We start from the raw sequence: 20,565 nt of genomic DNA on the forward strand, positions 1-20,565 counted from the left end.
ATAACTTATTAATGTTGTAAATAATATAGATGATTTGTTTAATTTAATTATAAATTTTTTAGCATTTTATTACTAGTTTTCATAAATTGATACATATTATATATATCAGAACTTGACATTCCTAAATTTAAAGCTAAAGTCGTGTAAAACCAAAAAGAAGCTTTCATTTATTAAAACTTTTGTCTGTTTTATAATATTAACATGCCATGAATAAATGCATAAGAGCTTATAATATACAACATATGTAAATATGAATAAAGGATACGAAGAGTTTCAACCTACTTTTTTATGTAACCCTATACTTTTTCTAATAAAAATAATTAAGTATATCTGTAAATATTTTATCAAACAAAACTTATATTGTATTAGACCCATTTTAAAGCGGCTTTTAAGAAAATTTGCATAAACCTACATTTATTCAGGATTTCATTGCTTTCAATAAAAATTTTTATAGGGTCTCATGTGAAAATAATACTAAAACCTCCTGTTGCCTTAACTCTTTACTACTTTTGCATATTTTTCTCGTCCTTATTGCTTTCACTCACCAAATCGACTTATGTCAACACTGTGACATGTCTCCAAATAGCATTGAAATTTGTTTTGTTTTTACGTAAAGCTATTTTGATTCTTCACCGATATCGTCAATAATGTTAACATGCGTTTTACTTAGTAACCCGCCTGCTCCTGTCAATAAATGTCAATTTTATTTGCGCTTTTTTTTTCGCTGCCACTTCAACGTGGTTACGCGTTGTCAAGTTACCACACTTGTCGTCAATTTGGTTTAGGATTTTATGTACACGTCGAATATGAACCCGACATTTTTACGACTTGATGTCCATTAGTAAAATTGAAAGCTTTCAATTATGATTTTTCATAAATATTTCATTAGCAAAATATTTTCACCACAAAAGTGACACTTACTCAAGCACCAAACGAGGGTGTCACCAAATTACCAACACTCTACTCGAATACAGAAAAGTCACTCATACCACCCGAAGCAGCTTTAATGAAACCCTGTACGGCATTTGCACGTAAATTGTTTATGGATTTGGAACAAACAACATAAAACGTCAGGAAACGGCATGTGTACGAGGCTTATCAGCATCAGGTTTGGTTAGATATTTTTTGCTCTTGTCCCGTTGTTGGGTTTAATGTTTCTGCCTGCAATTGTTGTTTTTGTGTTGTGTTGTGTTGTGTTGATGTTGCTGATAGATATGATATTACCACCGCTGACAATGACGTTGTGGCCAATATTGCTGCTGATGATGAGTTGGTTATAAATATTAACCGATACCGTCTGGGCCTATGTCTGCTACAATTGTCTAGTCTGCCTCAGTCCGTTCTTGTCTGTTTGCTGTTTTTGATGACTTTTAGCTGCAGGTTTTTTTTTCATATAAATATTTTTTTAACTATTTTTATATATCTTTTTTGGATTATTTTTTTCTATTTGGTAGAAAACATTGGTCAGATACTGCCTTTTTTGCGGTTTTTGTTTGTTCAAATATTGACCACATTTTTCAATCTATGCTGGAAATTGCTGCAAATGATGATATTTTGTTTTTTGAGGTTGGCATTCAGAATGAATATTAAAATTATTTAATCGTTTGGAAATATTAAAATTTTTACAAATGATTTTTTGACAATTTCCTTCTTTTAATAGCTTTGATGTTGTCAATGATGATGACTTTTTGACTTTAGAGTATTAACAACATTTAAAAAAAAATTATTTTTATATAAAAAAAATATATTTTAATGCAGAGATTATTAAAATTATACATAAAAATATTAAAATCTATTGAATAAAAAATAGATTTGCCAAAAAAAATATTGCATTAGTACCATTTTAAAATATCTATATTTCAATAATAGATAGATTTGTAGAAAAAATTGTATCTCAAAACAATAGAGTTGCAAGTTTGTGATTTAATAAAAATGTATATATACCACTTTAATTGCACAGTCTTCAGATTTAAGAGATAAAAATGTAATAGAATAATTTTAAGACCAATTCCGTAAGTTAGTAAGACTTTATTACCTTACATTTTAATACCATAATCCACAGAAATGGGAGATAAAATTGTAATATACAGGAGTGTACAAATATTCAACAGTAATATTTTAGACATTTCTATAATAAGGTAAACCAAAGTGAAAAAAAGCAAAGGAAAATTTTCACAAAATAAGGTTAATAGTTTTTCTAACCCAAAAAAACAGCTTCAGTTTCAATAGTAAGATATTTCCAAAAGTAATAAGATATTTCCGTCATAATCGTATACTCACTCAGTGACAGAAGTCTAGTATAGTTTTATAACTTTTATTATTTACCTAATTTTTATAGTGGAGATATGCTCGAATCTTACAGGACACTAGTGTTACAGAATCAAATCTTTAAGTGACATCACTCGCTTATATTTTCATATCATGTACTATACTAACAGAGTCGGGAATGACAAAGTTTACTCAGAGCAGACTGAGCTGAAATCGAAAGTTCTTCCAGAGTATTTTATTTCTAGAGTGATTTAACACTGACTGCCCCATTACTAATAAAAATTCCAAATAAATTTAAAAAAGTGATGCTTTCAAATTTTCAAAGTGAGTACTACATTTGCTGCTAGTTGACCAAAAACCACAAAGTATCGATAATTCTAAGAGCTGTTTGGAGGTGTTAAAGCGAGATTAAAAAGACGTTTTGCATCAGCATGTAACAATAGACGCAACTTGGACCCACCACTTTACTCTTGAGGCGAATCGACAACTGACTGACTGGAGAGCAACCGATGATCCTCGTCCAAAGCGGCCAAAAACGAATAAGTCAACAGAAAACTGCTAAGGTTATTGCATTCGTATTTTAGGATGAGCGTGGAATGTTATTGTTTATCGACTACCTTTGAAAACGGACTGACCATCAGAAGCGATCCCTACATGGCTCAATTGGTGCATTTGAAGGAGGAAATCATGAAATAACAACCCCATATGACGAAAATTAATACCTATTTCCCCAGGTCAATATACCATTGCAAAACTCATTCGTTATCATGACCAAATTGCACGAATTACACCGCGAATAGCTTTTCACCGACCAGATGTGATCACTACTTCTTCGCAGATCTCAAAAAAAAATGCTCCACGTAAATAGATATAGCTTTGATTAAAAATCGGAAAACTGAGGAATCTGAGGTAGATTTAAAGGTCAAAAAGGGATCATACTATAAGATAGATATCGAAATGTTAAAGAAGAGTTGGAACAATTGTATTACTTTTAAAGAAGAATAAGTTGATATATAAAGCCGAATTTTGGAAAAAAGTTGTTCGGTTATTTTGCGCACTTATCACCTATGATAACTGAGGCTGTTTTTCAAAACTTAACATATATTTATGTGAAATATTGTAAAAAAAAATAAAACACTGGGAAAGTATTTCCTGATGATATCGTATCCTTATGTTTTAAGTCAAAAAAATTATTCAGTTGACACAAATATTACCACACACGTTGTTTGAGCACTATATATCCATACCAATTACTCTACTCTAATCCAAATAACATTTACTGCAATAATAAGTTGAAGTAAACTCTTAATCTAAGTGAAAGTGTATAACACATTTTTGCTCTTTAGTATTCATAACAATTTCATCCAATACCCAATAACTTAAATCAATTTTTACATCTTTAGTTTGCGATAAAACTAAAAAAAAAATCAAACCTAATATTGGAAAACTATATGTTAAAAAGCGATAACATGGAGCAATATGTGGTAACATAATCCTCTATTCATTGCAACGTCAATACTTTTCTAAGTGAATAAAAAAATAATAATATGAAAGTATCGCATGGTGAATGCAGTAAACTTTTCAGACTGCCCACATGCAGCACAGACTCAAGCGCCAACAAAAGTTGCATGAACCCGAAATGGCATTTCGCATATCATCAAATACTGCAGATCCACAGCAGAGTGGATTGGCGTAGTGGCAGTATGCGGCAACTTTCGATGCAATTTTCATTGAAAGACTCAGTGAACTGCACTAAAATGCATTGAAATTGTGAGCTTTTTAGATACGTCAGTAGTGTGGAGTATGAGTGCTTCCTTACTATTTTCATTTTATATTGTTTTTATTTTTATTGTGAGGAAAATGGAGCAAAAGGTTCATTAGACTTTTGACAACAAAAAGAGGTAAAAGTAGCAAAAATGCAAAAATGCATTTACCAATTGTTGGGCGTGGGTAAATGACTTGGCAAACGGATCTAACAAATTGTGGCGGAAAAGGAGTTCACATTTAGTTTATGTTAAAAACAATAGAAAAATAAAAGGAAAAATCCAAATAAAATCATATAAAAATTCATATGCACTAAAAGCATTTCATACATAGAACTCAGTTTAGAAATGTTCTAAATGTTGAAATTTGTTCTAATTCACTGCGTTTTCATATGAAATTTATGCTTAATACTCGTATATATGACAAGCACTATAATATCGTTTTTATATTGAAATTCTCTAAAAAATTTTTATAAAGCTGCTATTATTATAATAATATAACTATCAGTTTGTAATATATCTATAAATTTATGTATGAATCACTAAAGTACTTGTCCATATATGGATGTGTGTATGTTTCTACTTTCTCGTTAATGGAAAAATTTTATTTATTTGTGTTTATCTGCAAAAAATGTTTAATGAAAACAAATTCATTCTCTGGTGAAACATAAATAATTACAGCCATGCATGCGTGATTAGCTGCACTAATGAAGACTGACAATGTGGCCGCACATTCATTTGTTGCAACAGATTAAATGCTCATTCCATAGATATTTATGTGGAACTAACCGTTGTGTAATATTCTGGCTCATGTTTAGAAAATGTGGTTTTTCTATGAGTTTAGATTGAGCATTGCATATAAAACTAAAACAGTCTGTTGATTGCCTTTGCCATTGTTAATTACTCATCTCTTGTATGGGTTTTGGATACTTCAAAAAGGGCGCTTAAAACCACAGCCAATTATTTTAATTTTTTTTCAACTACCGGTTTTTTTTAAATCATAAAAAACGCAATTCATTATGAAACTAGCATTAAAAAAATTTAATATAAAATGAAAAAATAAATAAAATTTCCTATGAAAGTTTCATGATCCTTTGAATGAATTACTCACCATCAGATTATTTTTCATATTAAAATATTATTTATTTATTTTTTAAAATCATTTTTTATATTAATAAGTTGAGGAAATAAATTCATTTTTTTTAGATATAGATTTAATTAAACTTAGCTGAAAGTAAGTCCTAGGAGTAGTTCACCAAGGTATTGCGATCTGATCGACCTCAGTTCTACATCCATAAATTGATTCGGTGTTCCTGTTTTTATTACTTACTTCACAAATTTAAGAATCTTCTGTCCTATATCAAAAAATATTCGCACAAAACTAATATATTACACAAGTGTGTAATATTAGTTTATGATGGGTTCTATATAAGTCTTGAGAGACTAATAGACATAACTTATTTAGTACATTTGCTGAAATACTATTTCCTAATGATGAGTATTCAATAAGCTTAGTTAAATATATGTTCTGAATATTTATATTGAACAGTACTGTAATATAAAACAGCTGTATTGTATAAAAAACTATATTATTCAGTTTAGAAACTATTGTTAAATCTAGCATTATAGAGTTATTACAAAATGTCAATTGCCAACATATATCTTTCACATTTTTTCATAAATTAATGTGATAGTCTTCTGCGGATTGTATTGGATTAACAAAACCACCGACTTAAATACAATTTGTCTTTCTTTAACCATAAGTAATACTGTACGATATTAAGTTAATATGATACATCACGTTAATCTAACTGGCAAATTTATTAGTTCTAAAAGTGCTTAGAGCCCTATTTTTGTGAGACAGAACCACCAAACATTTGTCAAAAGAATTTGTGGTATTTTTAGAATAAGCCATAGTGGGATTTGAATTCATATTCTATATCCCGTAATTCTGTTACGATTCTATATTAAATCTATATGGTGTTTAACAATCTCACAGACATTATCTGCGATGTTTACAGTTCAACATTTTAAAAGTGACAATGTATAAGCTTGTTGATATCAGAGATATATGAAATGATATTAATTCTATATAAAGAATTGGGTATGAAAAAATTATTAACAAAATGGATAGCAGTATGTGTCCATTGTGAAACGTAAGGACAATAGAAGCACAAAAGAAACCATATGTTTAAAGATTTGTGTGAACCTTTTTATAGATTAAAAAATGGTAAAAAATGTTGCTAATAGAAAATGAGCAACGCTTGAACGATTAAAAAAACTTGTCATTGGATTGAATCAGATAGCAAAAATTGATGGAGGAAGCACTGCTTAATCCAGGACTGTTATACTAGGTTAAGAAGAAGATTAGAAAATAAGCTTAGAACAAATATGATATTTAAATGATATTTATATATACTTTAATGTGATCGGACAGAATTTTTATAAAAACTACGTACACGATTCATATATAGTAAAACTCCACTCAATACAAAAAGTTAAAACAATGAGCTTCAAACAGCTTCTAAGAAAGTAAAACCTTGAAGTTTTTCGGCTAACTGTTAACTACAATTTTATATATATTTCAAATCGTCGTAAAATTTGGCTGAGATAAAAATGCATTCTTTTTCTCCTTCTTTTCTTCAAATAATCAGAGAAACTCTCACATTTAAGCACGAACCTTCAGCAATTCAAATATTGCCAGCAATTTCATTTCAGCAACAAATAAATTAAATAAATAATCTCAATTATAATTTTAAATTCATTTTTAAAATAAAATTATGAATTAAAATAAAATTCTTGAACTGCTCAAAGCAATTTTATACTTCAACTTTTGCATGGTAGTTCAAAAATATTTATAAATTTAAAATAATTGTCTGCATCTATAAAACTAACCATTGAGTGTATAATAAAATTTGAAAACTTTTCTTGGATGCCAAAAGCACTTTAAAAGTCAACAATATTTTTTGAGCTACAATTTGAATGCAGAACTCAAAATATCCTTATATGCACTTCAAGGATTGTGCCTTGAAGTAAAGTTCAGTGATATGTGCATGAATAATTTACACATTTAAATAAAATACACTGAAATTTGGTTTCATAGTTTGAAAAGCACATCTTCGTATTCAAGTAGATTAATATAAATATATTTTGCAGAAAATCTGTTCAAAAAAAATTATTTTTACAAATGGGGAAATATTCAAATTTTTGCAGAAATCTCATCAAATCTATTTAAGTATGCATTACACGATATACAAGAGCCGAATTTAAATGAGCAAACGACATAAACGAGCCGGCACATGCTCGAACTTTCCCACATGTCCTAGTATTTATGTAATATTTGCATGCCGCTAGTTGCACTACATCGTCTATATCCTTTAAGTGGGTTGAAAAGGATATGTGCAAAAAAAATTTATGAAACAGCGTGTGAACGAGCATGTTGACTTGAACGTCATAATTCTGCGACATGCAAAGTGTTTGTAGACTTAAATTAATAAAACTTTAAGAGATTCAGGAAAAGATTTTCAAATAACAAAAGTTAAAGAGCAAATAAGAAATTATGAAAAAATATATAAAAATTTTTATAATGACACGCTTTCGTATAAAAAAAGTGATGAGAAAAATGTTGCATTGGAATTTGTTAAATAAAATTTGGGTTAATGGACGCTAGGTTCACCTTAGTTAATTTGTAATATATTTTCCATATTTTGCCTTAAATGCGAATAGATTTCTTTGCTTAGTGATCATCATCTTTAGACCTCAATATTACTTGAGGTCTATTATATTACTCAATATTCAAAAATATATGATTTTAACAGTATTAACTATAGTTCATTTAAACAAATCCTTAAGAGTTACTTCAATTCTCATCTTCCATCAACTTTAAGAAAATGAACTTAATAAAATTTCCTAAAAGTATGCAACATATTCTACTAGTCGCGTTAAGATATTCTCACATTCATTTTAACAGTTCAATCATTTGGAAATTCATTTCAAATGCCACAAAATTACATTCGAATTGCCAACTTAAGGCGAAACTCACATTTAATACTTTCACTTGAATGCATTCAAAACATGCGAAGTGAATCTATAATATACATTCCAAACCAAACCATATACAAATAGTTCCACATAAGTCTCTGTACGAATATTTCTAGCGTTATTTTGATACATTATTCATTTATACCTAGGCATGCACTTGAAAGCTGTTGTGGTTTTAGGCAATTGCAACAGCAATCATAGAGATTCAGATTCATTTAGAGACTTGGTAACAGTTGCCATGCTAACGATGAAGTAACATATTGACTCGCCAGACAGTACAAACGCTCGGATGCTGTTTGTAACGGAAAGCCATTGCTTTACGCAGATACATTTCTAACAAAGTAAAAATAGGCTTAGATACAAATATGCCTGAAAGCCTGAATTTGATGAATCCTTTAACTACAGTGCAGTATATTTTGCGTACTTACTCCCTTGAAGTTTTAGTTTAACCACATTGACACAACATGGCGTTGCTTATGGGCACATCAATCATTAATGAGATGAGGAAAACTGCATTTTACTGCTTGAAAATGTTTGGAAGCTACAAGTTTGGTTACATTCGAAAATTTATAGTATAGAAAATTTTCGATTTTATTTTAAATTATTTTGTAAATAGAAATGTAAATGTTGATTTTTAGTAAACAGAAAATTATTTTTTTTGTACATAAAAATACAAAATTTTTTTGAATAGTGAATTTATTATAAGTATTTAAAATTACTATTTAATATTTTATTTTAACTAATGAATATCGCCATTAGCAATTCGAACTAAAATTTTATAGTAAATTGAGTAAATATTATCATATCTGCATATCAAATATAAAATGAAATTATGATATATAAATTGTTCATCCGATATCTGCAGAGTGAAATGCAGTGTTAAACTTTCACTGTGATTGCCAGTTTAATATTTTCATTTGGTTATCATTAAATCGAATGAGATCTGAAATCTTGAACCAAGGGATATCAGGCTTGTTAATAAGCTTGGATTATCCGGATTAGCTGAGGTGATTTTCTTTAAGTGTAACAAAAAAGATATTATAGATCGTAATGTTTTACTTCAATATTAATAAAAATACTAATTGCTTTTCCGATTCTTACTAGTTTCTTTAAAATTTATACAACTTTTTATGAATTGTATGACCCAGTCTCATCCAAAAGCTCAATTACTTTCGGCTCTCACTTTATTGTTAACGGTACTTAGTTTTTTTGAAATCCATAACCGGTGTAACTGAATAAAAATGACTTTTTAATTACACTTCTTCTAACATAACTAATTATTATTAGTATTTTATTATGCACAATAATGAACCTAAAGACCCTGTAATTTAAACGGGAAAAATCCACTTCTATTTATCTAAGTATGGTGATATTTTGACGTTGCAGCAGTGAAAGCTAACTTTACTATATTATATATTATTATATATAATAATAATACTATAACAATACTATAAGTATTATTCACTTTCGAGGCAAAAATAATTTCATAATAATTTTTAACGTTTAAATTAATAGAAAATAAAACTATATAATGCGATATGTAAAACATTTCCGAGTGATTGAATTAAATTTAATTGAGTTTCATGCTGGTCAGCTATTAAAGCTAATGCAAATATTATACTATATTATATATAGTATATTATATATAGTATTATATTATAATATAAAGCAATTCAAAACCATCAAAGTACATATATATTACTTAATGTATATATTCATATGTACATACATATTCGAAGTAAATATTTAATAAAAAAGTTTTAATGTACGTAAAAGCTATCGTTCTTGTATATAAGAAAAGGACAATTTCATACAAAGTAACATACATAGTCCATTAGATTTTAATCTTCTAACTCCATAATTCAACTGGCTTACCTTTGAATAAATAAATAAAGAGGAAATGTACATAATTACATGCCAACAAACATAAACTCATTAATCTATAAAATATGTTCAACAATAATTTCCGTTAAATTAATTATATACATACTACCATTAACTTATTTATGTACACAAACAAACATGAAGTAACGAAGTCAATATGCATAAATATGAACACGATTTCTCGTCCTCTCATCCTTTCGTAAGCAAACTTCTGCCGGCTGCCGGCATTTTAATGACAAGCCATTGCAAAGCAAAATACACATTAATTCGGTATTAATGCGCCTCAGAGGCGTTTTAACATAAATTTCAAAAATACATTCACCACATCATTTTCGGTTAAATGAACAATTCTCAACAATGGTAATGACCAACATGCTGACCATCAAAATGAAATACTCCCAGTTTGTGCATACATGAGAATTTCATACTTTTTATGGTTACTCATACGCTCTGTTGTGCTGCATTTCAAGTGAAGTTCCGTGTAAATTGTAGATTTTTGTAGCAGTCGGAAAAATTTTACAATAGATAATTTATTTTAAATTAGTTTTGTTTTTAGTTTTGTTGCTATCTTTTTGACACTTAACGTCAGTAACAAACATGTTCATGCATGCGCATTTATGAAGTCCGCAGTGAATTGGCAGTTATGACAATTTCTGTTTGTAAAGGTCCTTTGTATATGGAAAGCATAAATGCAGTGAAAGAAATATTTGATAATGAATTTAAAATTGTAATTTCATATACAATTTAGTGTGAAATTGTTTGAAAAGGAAATACAAAACATTATACGTTTTCATTTTAATATTAAGTATCATGATATGAATGATATGCATAGTTAGTTAATTAGTTGTGGTGGAGGAAGAAACGAGTCAAGTAGCTAAAAAAGCCGTTTTGAATCCACGAAAACCTCGTAATAGTGGGTAGTAGAGATAAGGTCAAACTAGAAAGCCAGAGGCATTTGTAATGGCTAGAATCTGGCTAATGCAAATGTTAGAGATATCGCCGAGTGAATTGAAGAAGGCAGCCCCTAAAAACTTAAACCTAGTTCTAGCCAGACCTGGACAAAAACACAACAAGTGTTCTGGTGTCCTTTCTTCGAAAGCTGGTAGACCGAGGCTAGCTCAATGCGGTCCTATGAACCAATGTCCTGTAAAGACAGATATTAGCCTAGAGACCTCTGATTTGCTTCTGTGTATTAAGTCAGAGGTTGCATAGTTACTATAAGAAAGTTTATTATTGTTAATTTTTCATATTAAACTTTTTGACATTTCTTAATGTATATTTAATACCGTATTCTACCTTCATTTCCATCAATTCTTCATACCTTCAATGCCAATTTTTTAAAGAATTTATTTTTTCTATTATTTTTCCTATTCTTTTATCTTTTATTATTGCTTCCCATTCTTTTATAAATGGTTATCCTGTTACAAAACTTAATCTTCCATTTTATTCTCCGCAACAATGTTTAACAAAGCTCTACTATAAAACTGCACAAATGAGCAAACGCTTGCTTTATTTACAAGAAATAAATAAAAACGTTAATAAAAAAAGTAAACGTTCGAAGAATAATTAATTTTCTAAAACAGCCTTTTCCTGGCTATTCGCCCATTTTATAGTATTTCTGTGGATAATTACTTTTTACAATACTTAGACTCTTTATTGTTCAAGAAAAATTACCTCCAAAAGATAGGGAAGAGATATGTACTTGTAGTCATCTAAAGCATATTGACTATTGTGATTTGTGTCATTTTGAGCTTAAAATTAATTTCATTATACGTAAAAGCTCATTCCGAAAATGTTGCCAATATCCATTGAACAAGTACAGCAATCTTATACCTTCGAACAATTGCAAGGGAATGAATGAGCTACTGTTGTCATTGTCTTTGGCAATGAATGAAAATTTCTTGCTCATACAGTTTTCCGGTCGTTCTCTTTTATAACACAAATTGCATTTCCGGTCAGATTTATTTTTACTAAGCATATTGTCGTCTTGTGCTTCTACTAACAAAATTTTACTGCTTACTATTCTTTTAAATAATAAAACATGTCTGCTAATATAACAAAGACAAGTAAAGCAAATACCAGCATCAAATATCGATTGAGTTAACATTCTCCTCACACTTCCGTTTTGTAAAATTCATTTTAATAAAATAAGTAATAAGGTTTTAAATTCTAAAAACTTTTTATTTAAGGAAATTTAAGTAAAGAATCATTAGAATACAGTTCAATGTAGATGAAAGGTTCTTTAAAAATGCAGTATATGTATTTCAAATATGAGAGTAAGGCAAAAATTAAACAAAACTACTCTTTAATTCTTAAAAAGTATTGTAAAAATAAAAAAAGAATTTATAATGATCACATTTATTCTTATAATTATTATTTTGATAATTTATGAAAAAAAAATAATAGGAAATGATAATTATCTATAATTATCTATTATTATAAACTCAATTAATTCAGGTTAAACAATCAAATTCTTATACTAGAATTAACTAACAAACTAACATAAAAGCGATCACATTATTTAAAATTATACTAGTACAATGATTCTTAATATTATCATCTAAAACGATAGTAAAAGAACATTCATTTTACTAAGACCATTACTCTAATAAGGAAAATAGAGCTGAAAAAAGCTTCCCCATACTGATCTGTCGAGGGAATTTCGTATAATTTCTCCTCGAGACTCAAACTGCCAATTTCTTACTTGTATAGATGGCATTGAAATTGTACACAGACAGTCGGATCAACCTGATGCTTAAAGGTTAAATTTATGGAATATTTTTGCGGCAATCAATTCTTCTTTTTAGGTCAAACCACCCACAATTTCTAATTTTGAATTTGATTTCTACTCGTTTTAAAGTAATCGTACTAAGTAGGTCATTATTCAATATTAATCTTGTTCAGAAGGTATTAAATATTTCAAGCACTTACATTAATTATAAGTTCTTCATATATTTTATATTATTAATACATTATAACCAGAACTATAAAAATTAATTGCACTCTACCAAATAGAGTTGTATTAAAATATGACATGATGTTTAAGTTATATAGTATGTCAATCGAAGTCATTCAAATAACACATAATAATATGGAATTATGCGTTTTGGATCAAAATAAAAACTATGATCGTTTTTGAAAAAAATCGGTGAGATTTTCAAGTCATAAACATTATATTAGCATTATACACAATAGCATTATAGTCTATGGAACTATTATAAAGCTATTAACATAACTCATGCTTGCATATCTTATAGAGTAACGAATTATTTACAATTCACAATTCTTATCATACATAATATAAAGATAACCTTGTGACCATCCTTCTTAAATTACTTTTGATATATGATTTAATACTAAATAGTATTGCTGCTATTGCTGCCAAAACATTAAAGTTAAAGCAAATATTTTAGACATTTTATATAGTATTTTTGTATTATTATTTATATCTTAAATCTATTAAACTCTTGCATTCTTAAAAGCTCAACAATATTTTTAACCCTTTTATCCACTCAAAAATATTTTCATTTTTCTCAAATCCAATACACATTAAATTGCTTTACACTCTAGTTGTTCCCCTTCAAAGAATTTTAATATAATCAAATAACACAATAACTGCTCTAAACATAAAATTCTTCTGGCCAACATGTCGTATACGCAACAGTTTATTATACTCGGATCTGCAGCTAAACTCACAGCACTAAAATCATTGCATACTTTTAGCCAATACAATAAAAATATATCAAAGCAAAAGCAATAAAAAACGAAATTTTATGAAATTTTCAACAACTCTATTTTGTATTTTCGTTTTTGAAACCAATTTTTTTTCTATAATTTTAAAATTGTATTAAGCTAACACTATATCAACGTTTCCTTATTATAGTTCATACATACATGCAATATATCATAGCCAGTATCCTTGCAACTTGATTACGTTACGGTAGTCTTTGAAATAGCCACCAGCAATTCTGTCTGAGCTTCAAAAATTATTGCCAATATCAACGTGAAATCAAATTCTTATATACTTACATATATATGTAAGCTCAACAACTATATAAAGTATATATAAATATACGTATGCACACACAAACTTCTTATAGTCAAACTCACTATTCAAAGCATGTATTCAAGTGTACACACGTAGCAGGAAACGACCACAACAAATATTTTAGTGGCATAACTTTTGTAGATTTTTTTGATATCCATTAGATTTTCTATACAAAAACTGTTTGCTTTTTAATAGTTTTTTGTGCTAGTTTATCATCAAATATTTTTTAATATATTGCTTTATTTAATTCTATAAAAATATATTTTATTAATTTTCTTTTGTTAAATTCTTTATATTATTTTTCTCTTATATTATTTTTTTATTATTTAATTCATTTATTAAATTCGTTTTTTATTATATTTTTTAATTTAATGTTTTTTGTATTTTTTTATTTTCTTTTTTTATATATTGTACCAATAGGTTAACAATAATTTAGTCCCCAAAACTCAATTTCAATCATTATTTGAGCTTTTGAGTGGCAGCAATTTGAATCATTTTCTATTAATATAAGAATATATTCATTATTTATTATTGTTAGGTATTGGAATATAAGGCCAATCTGGCAGCACATTTTATTGTATTATCTAACATTATCTTGATCAATAAATTCACTCTCGGTCTGACTACCGATTGAGTAATTCAACACAATAATATATAGTACAATACGAGAATTACAAACAAGAGGTTATGTCACCATAAACGACCTGCATGCGATGTTGGAAAGCATTTGACTACAGACATGTCTGGGAGATTACATCGACACTTTCAGTATATCGTTGTATCTTTGTAGCTTTTGTTCGTGCGCTCTCTGCCTTTCTATTTAATTAGTTCGAAGTATTAAAATTAGTTAGAAGTACGAATCAGAAGCTAGATCTCTCCGAATTAGAAATACTACGTCACTGTTTATTAATTTAGAATAGAGTTTTAGCTAGACATCTACACTGTACAGGCTCTTCAACATTTTGTTCTCAAAAATGGCGGATTGGTAACTCAGCGTCGTATGATATAATTGTATTGTTGGTATCCTTGTCATATTCAAATAGGATCATTGTTTTTTTATTCTGAAACCAAGAAGAAAACAGTCCTGAACTATGTGAATATGATAAGGTTACTAATAATACAAATATCGCCTAAAATGTTTGTTTTACTAGTGACATTGCTATATTCACATAGAATTTAGGATTGTTTCCTTCTTAGTTTCAAAAGACTAACATTGCTTTATAAAGCTAGTTATTATAAAATTGTGACATTCGGAGTCTTCTCAAACAATATACTCTATCTATTCTATTTTCGACGTTCAATCAACTCATAAAAAATATTGTTATTAAATACTTCTTATTAATATTCAATAGAAGATTTTAATTAGTGTATATAACACCATTTTGTTATATAAATCATTTAAAATGTCCTTTATATTTTAATTATAGTAATCCATTTTTCCATTATTAATTTTATACATTTATATATTAAAAAGTTACTTATAGTTATGCGTGAAAATTGCCCAACAGCCGGTACTGCGGCCAGAAGAGACCTATTGTACTTATAGTTGATTGATATCCTTTAAAATCTTTCCTCGTTCCTTTTTTATTTAAAATTTATTGTTAAATATATTTCATCTCACAATTTTAGATATTTATTTTAACAAAATGCCATTCCAACTTGTTTTTGTAATTATATAGTGAAAAATATAATGCTTGAATGATAAATTTAGAAATTAATTTTATACGTGCTTGAAATTATATTCTTCAATATCACAGTCATACCAAGAATATGATTTTGAATGGTGCAGTAGTCCCTCAACAATTCAATCAAAATTTATAAGAAATATTATAACACCTCGCACTGCTTGAATTCCAATCTTTTAAGAACAATACAAATTCCTCCAACCTCTAAAACCCATAAAACTGTCAACGTCTCAATGACCAATTCTTATATTATGAAAACGATTAACGCCACGCAAAGCATAGCAGCTCAAGTCATCCTTATGCCGCATTCTTCGCTATTAAAATACCAACAATTTTCATTTTTGCTGTCACGGAAAATTGTCTGCAAAGTTTTTCATTAACAACAAATATAGAATAGAAAAGTAGGTGTGTCCGACCAAGTCAAAAATCCTTTTCATTAACAAAGCATAACTACTTATTATGCTTACACTTTAACAGCTTAGCGACAGACTGCAGGACAACAGACAGACGAACAGACGTTTTCGCGAAATTCGCTTTCAGAGCTGCAATGCCAGCAGCGGCACGCAATGTTACGCGCTAGTCTCGACCGGAAAACAAAAAATATTTTATTCTATGGCAACGCTCTGCTGAGAAATACGGGCGCACAGGACGTACTGGTATAAAGACAATTTATCATTGTTATGATAAATTTATGAGCAGATTTCTTAACGCTACATTTAATTTTAGCGCTAAGCATGCCTGATTTACCAAGAGAGCTGTGAGTAACTTTAACGCAGTGAAATGATAATAAAACAATAAGACATTATGTATGGGTATGGGTAATGGGACTAATAGGATGTTGAAGACAACACAATTTGCACGGCTAAAAATATTTAAAAAATTCTTCCTTATATTTTTTTACATATTTGTACTTAAATTTTCCTTTTTTTTCTTACAGAACTTTATAGTGCGTGGTTCGAGCCAACCAAATACAATGGCCGTTTCAGTGCGTCTACCACCAGACACTGGACCTTACATCGAACACTATCTAATACAATCAAATGATGGCATTTTAAGTTTAGAGAGTTCACGTTTTAAGTTTGATTCAATTCCTGCATTAATTGCACACTATGCCCAGTGCTGCGATGAACTTCCAGTTCAGCTTGTACTGCCACGTGCATTACGTGAGGCCAAAAATCGTCAACAATTATCGTCACTTGCTTTGTTGGGACAAGAATTTTGGCGTTATCCCATGTCATGCCCAAAACCAACCGAAACAGAGGCTATTCTACTCGATGCGAAATCACCAAATTCCTTAACTGAAACTAGCGGTCTGGGTGCAACTGTATTCAGCAACTCAGCAGGCTCAAACTGCGTGCAGCAAACCGCAAAAGTCTTCAGTCCAACAAATAATGTAAATGGTCTATTCAGTCAAGCTGGCACACCTTCGGATACAACATCGAGCATGAGTTCTTTCACTACATCTGGTGGTCAACATATGCAACTTATGAGTCCTGAATCAGTAGACTCGGTAATTTTAACCATGTCACCGGTGGATGTTAGTAACCAGCGTAATGGTTTGCTTAGCATGAGTAATGGTACTGAAATACCCAATAGCGCCAATAATCTAAGTACGTTTAAATCAAATGGTACCACTCAAATACCATATAAGCCGAATAAAAATCACATAGAGAGTGGCATAAGACCACAACGACCCAAACCGCCAAATACTTTAAATCTAGATTTACGCAAACCACCAGCGCCACCTTTACGTTGGTCCAAACCCATCTCGCCAAATAGTCCATTGCCACCGGATCACAACATAAATGCAGCTAATAACTTTACAGTTACAACTACAGTTACATTTTCCGTAGACAATAAGAATTCACCACAACTGGTAGAGGTGACAACACCAGCTACACAACATAATCCACTCACAAGCGCGCTCAATTCGAGCAACACTTTCCAAACGTTTGCCAAACGTCTTTCACCTGAAGGGGAGTGCAAAGACACACTCTCTTCGCAAGGCTCTTCAAGCGGCAGTCGTTGGCAGTCACAAAGTAGCAAAGATTCAAATAATAGTCAACGTAAGATTTTGTCTCCATGCTCAGCCGGTACGCCAACAAGCGCACATGGTGGTGGTAAGTCACGTAAATCAAAAGCGCGTAAAGAATCAAAACATTACCAGGAATCAGATATACTGGAAAGCCCACAAATCTATTGTCGCAGCACTTTGGTTGATAAAATAAGCGATTATGAAGATCTTTGGTCGCAAGAACCAACTGATCGTGTTAGCTTACTGACCAGCTTCAAACCGCCGGACGGTGTGCAAGGAAAACGACCAGATTTACTCGCTGAAACACGTAAGTTTTCTATGGCATATGCACCAAATAATTTATCTACATTATTTTTTTTTTCTTTTCAGCGACAATTACTTCACTTAACTCCAACATACTGTCACCTGCTAATTGTACCATTTCCTCTACTAGTCCGCCACATGCCAACGAAAATACCGCTACACACACTGCCGAAGTAACTTCTGATACACAACAATTGTTGCAATTCACAACAGAAGCTCAGCCACGTACACGAGCCGCACTTAACTTGCCAGTTATCATGAGTCAGTCACTTGCTGATGATCAACTCAAAACGGATACCACAGAAGGTGAAAGCACACCTACTGCTCAGATGCCAGCATCACGCAGTAAACAAGGTAGTCCATTCTATGCAGAGCCAGCAGATGCTTTACGACAGGCTGGCCTAGCCACAGCTAGCATATTACGCCGTTCTCAGCGTGGACCGCTCTTGCCAGCCAATCATAGACATTCAGAACCACCCAAAGGAGGTTTAGCACGTACGCCAATGTGCCCACTTTTGGTACCAGCGGAAATCGAGAAAATTGCTGGTAGTTTGGATGAACTGAAGAAGAAGCAAACCCAGCAACAACAAGCACAACCGCAGCAACAACCAACGAAACGCGCACGTGGTCGTTTTGAACAGTGGCAATTGGATAGCAGTTGGGAGTTTATGGGCAAGAAAGATGATGAAGATGATGAAAATGGTGGCAACTATGGTGACTATGATTCTGAGGAACAATGGAAGCAACCACTAACACAATCGAACCAGGAAAAAGAAAATTCACTTGGTCGTGAAGCCAACAAGGAAAACAAACAGAAACCTATTACTGTTCATCAAATTATAGCAAAACGTTTTCCAGATTTTAACTTACCAGAATTAATACGTTGCTCTACACCACAGCAGCAACAACAACAGTCAGGACAACAGACGCAACAACAAAATGGCGTTAAACACATGAGCGAACTGAATGGTAGTCAAAAATCATTTGATAGCCAAAACAGTTGTCGACTCTCGTCCTATGATAATGTCGAGCGTAATTTTTCATATTGTCAGTCGTATTTTAATGGCATTGACGACTCGGCACAATCTGATGATGGCACTGTATTTTCAGAACCATGGGACTCATCATTAGTATATGTCTATGAAGGTATATTTAAAATTTTAGATGGTAAAGTTTGTATTATAGTAAAAATAAAATTTACTTCCAGATAATACACTTAATTCGGACACAATTCATTTGTCAAAATGTCGTCCTGTCGTTTCTGAAGATGACACCATCATTGAAGAGCTTAGTACCAAAGAATTAAATCAAGATACCTTGAAAGCCCGAAAAGGAAATAGGCAAAAAGTAGCTACGATATTACGACATCCCAGCATCAGAGATCGAGAAGTACTTTGTAAGTTATAAATTTAAATAATAATTTAAATTATTTTAGCATATATATATATATATATATATTACTTTTAAAAGCGCCTTAGATAAGTTAGTGCTTTAGATAGTAGTGGAGTATATAAAAAAATACGGTCAGGATAAATTTTAAATGTTGCTTTAGAACTTTATATACACATTGTTAATTAATAATATTTTTTGTTATTGTGGGCCGTTCTCACGGAATGCAGAAATTCGTTGATAGAAATAAATATATACGTAACATATATAACATATAATATATAACAAAACAGCTCTGACTTAAAAAATATATAAATTAAGTTTCCATAACCTATAGATTTGACAAGTCATAAAAAGTCAGCAAAACTCATTTAAAAAACATATCGAGATACAGAATATCAAAATAAATCTAATACTTTTAAGATCTTAAAAAACCTTTATTCGAATATAGTAACTAATTTTTATACAAATCTTTTGTCAGTAACCCATAATTTAATTTCTATTGTGTCTTCGTACTTAATAGGGTTCTAAAGTTATAGTGACTCAAAGTTGTTTTGTTTTTTGGAATATTTTCAATATCTTTTCAAAATTCTTTCTAAAACAAACTTTGTATAAAATTCTGAATTTATTATCTTACGTATTATCTTACGTAGATTTTAATTATCTTAGCAGTACTCGAAACAACTCTATAGGTGAGATTAGGCTTTTGAGGCTGCTTTTTGGACCAAAATGGCCCTTTATAATACAACAGATGAAACACTGTTCACACTCCTCACCTGAAAGAAAACCTTAAAGGTAGAAGTCCCTTTGCACGTCTAGTGCAAAAAAGTATCAAAAAGATATGTCTGACCAATTTAACTAAAAGAAAATATAATCTATATTTCACACAATCTAGAAAAGGAAACCATCCTGATAATGGTACAAACTTGGGAATGTTCTTAATTTAAAAAGATGATAACTTCGTAAAGTCAGTAAGAAAAGAACACCAATAAATTTTAAATCTTCATCTAACCAAAAAAATGGTACCTTCACATAAAGTAGAGTACAGTTTTTCCCTCATCCAAAAAGTGTTATTTTGCTACCATCCATTGTATTACTGGCATATACATGAATTGAATAAGCGTCTCCAGTATGGACTTCTGTAGAAGC

General features: G+C 30.4%; 1 protein-coding gene across 1 annotated transcript in view; it reads left to right on the forward strand.

The window, feature by feature from the left end:
• LOC119666707 (protein sprint-like) overlaps positions 1–19,434 on the forward strand; it is a 79,881-nt gene extending 60,447 nt beyond the window's left edge. The window contains exons 4-6 of the mRNA XM_038075990.1: positions 16,627–18,031; positions 18,094–19,173; positions 19,235–19,434. Coding sequence (XP_037931918.1) covers positions 16,627–18,031; positions 18,094–19,173; positions 19,235–19,434 — 2,685 coding nt within the window. The remainder of the gene's footprint in view (positions 1–16,626; positions 18,032–18,093; positions 19,174–19,234) is intronic.
• Positions 19,435–20,565: the final 1,131 nt, after the last annotated feature.

This window comes from Teleopsis dalmanni, chromosome 1 (genome assembly GCF_002237135.1).
Source record: "Teleopsis dalmanni isolate 2A chromosome 1, ASM223713v2, whole genome shotgun sequence".
Classification (NCBI taxonomy): domain Eukaryota; kingdom Metazoa; phylum Arthropoda; class Insecta; order Diptera; family Diopsidae; genus Teleopsis; species Teleopsis dalmanni.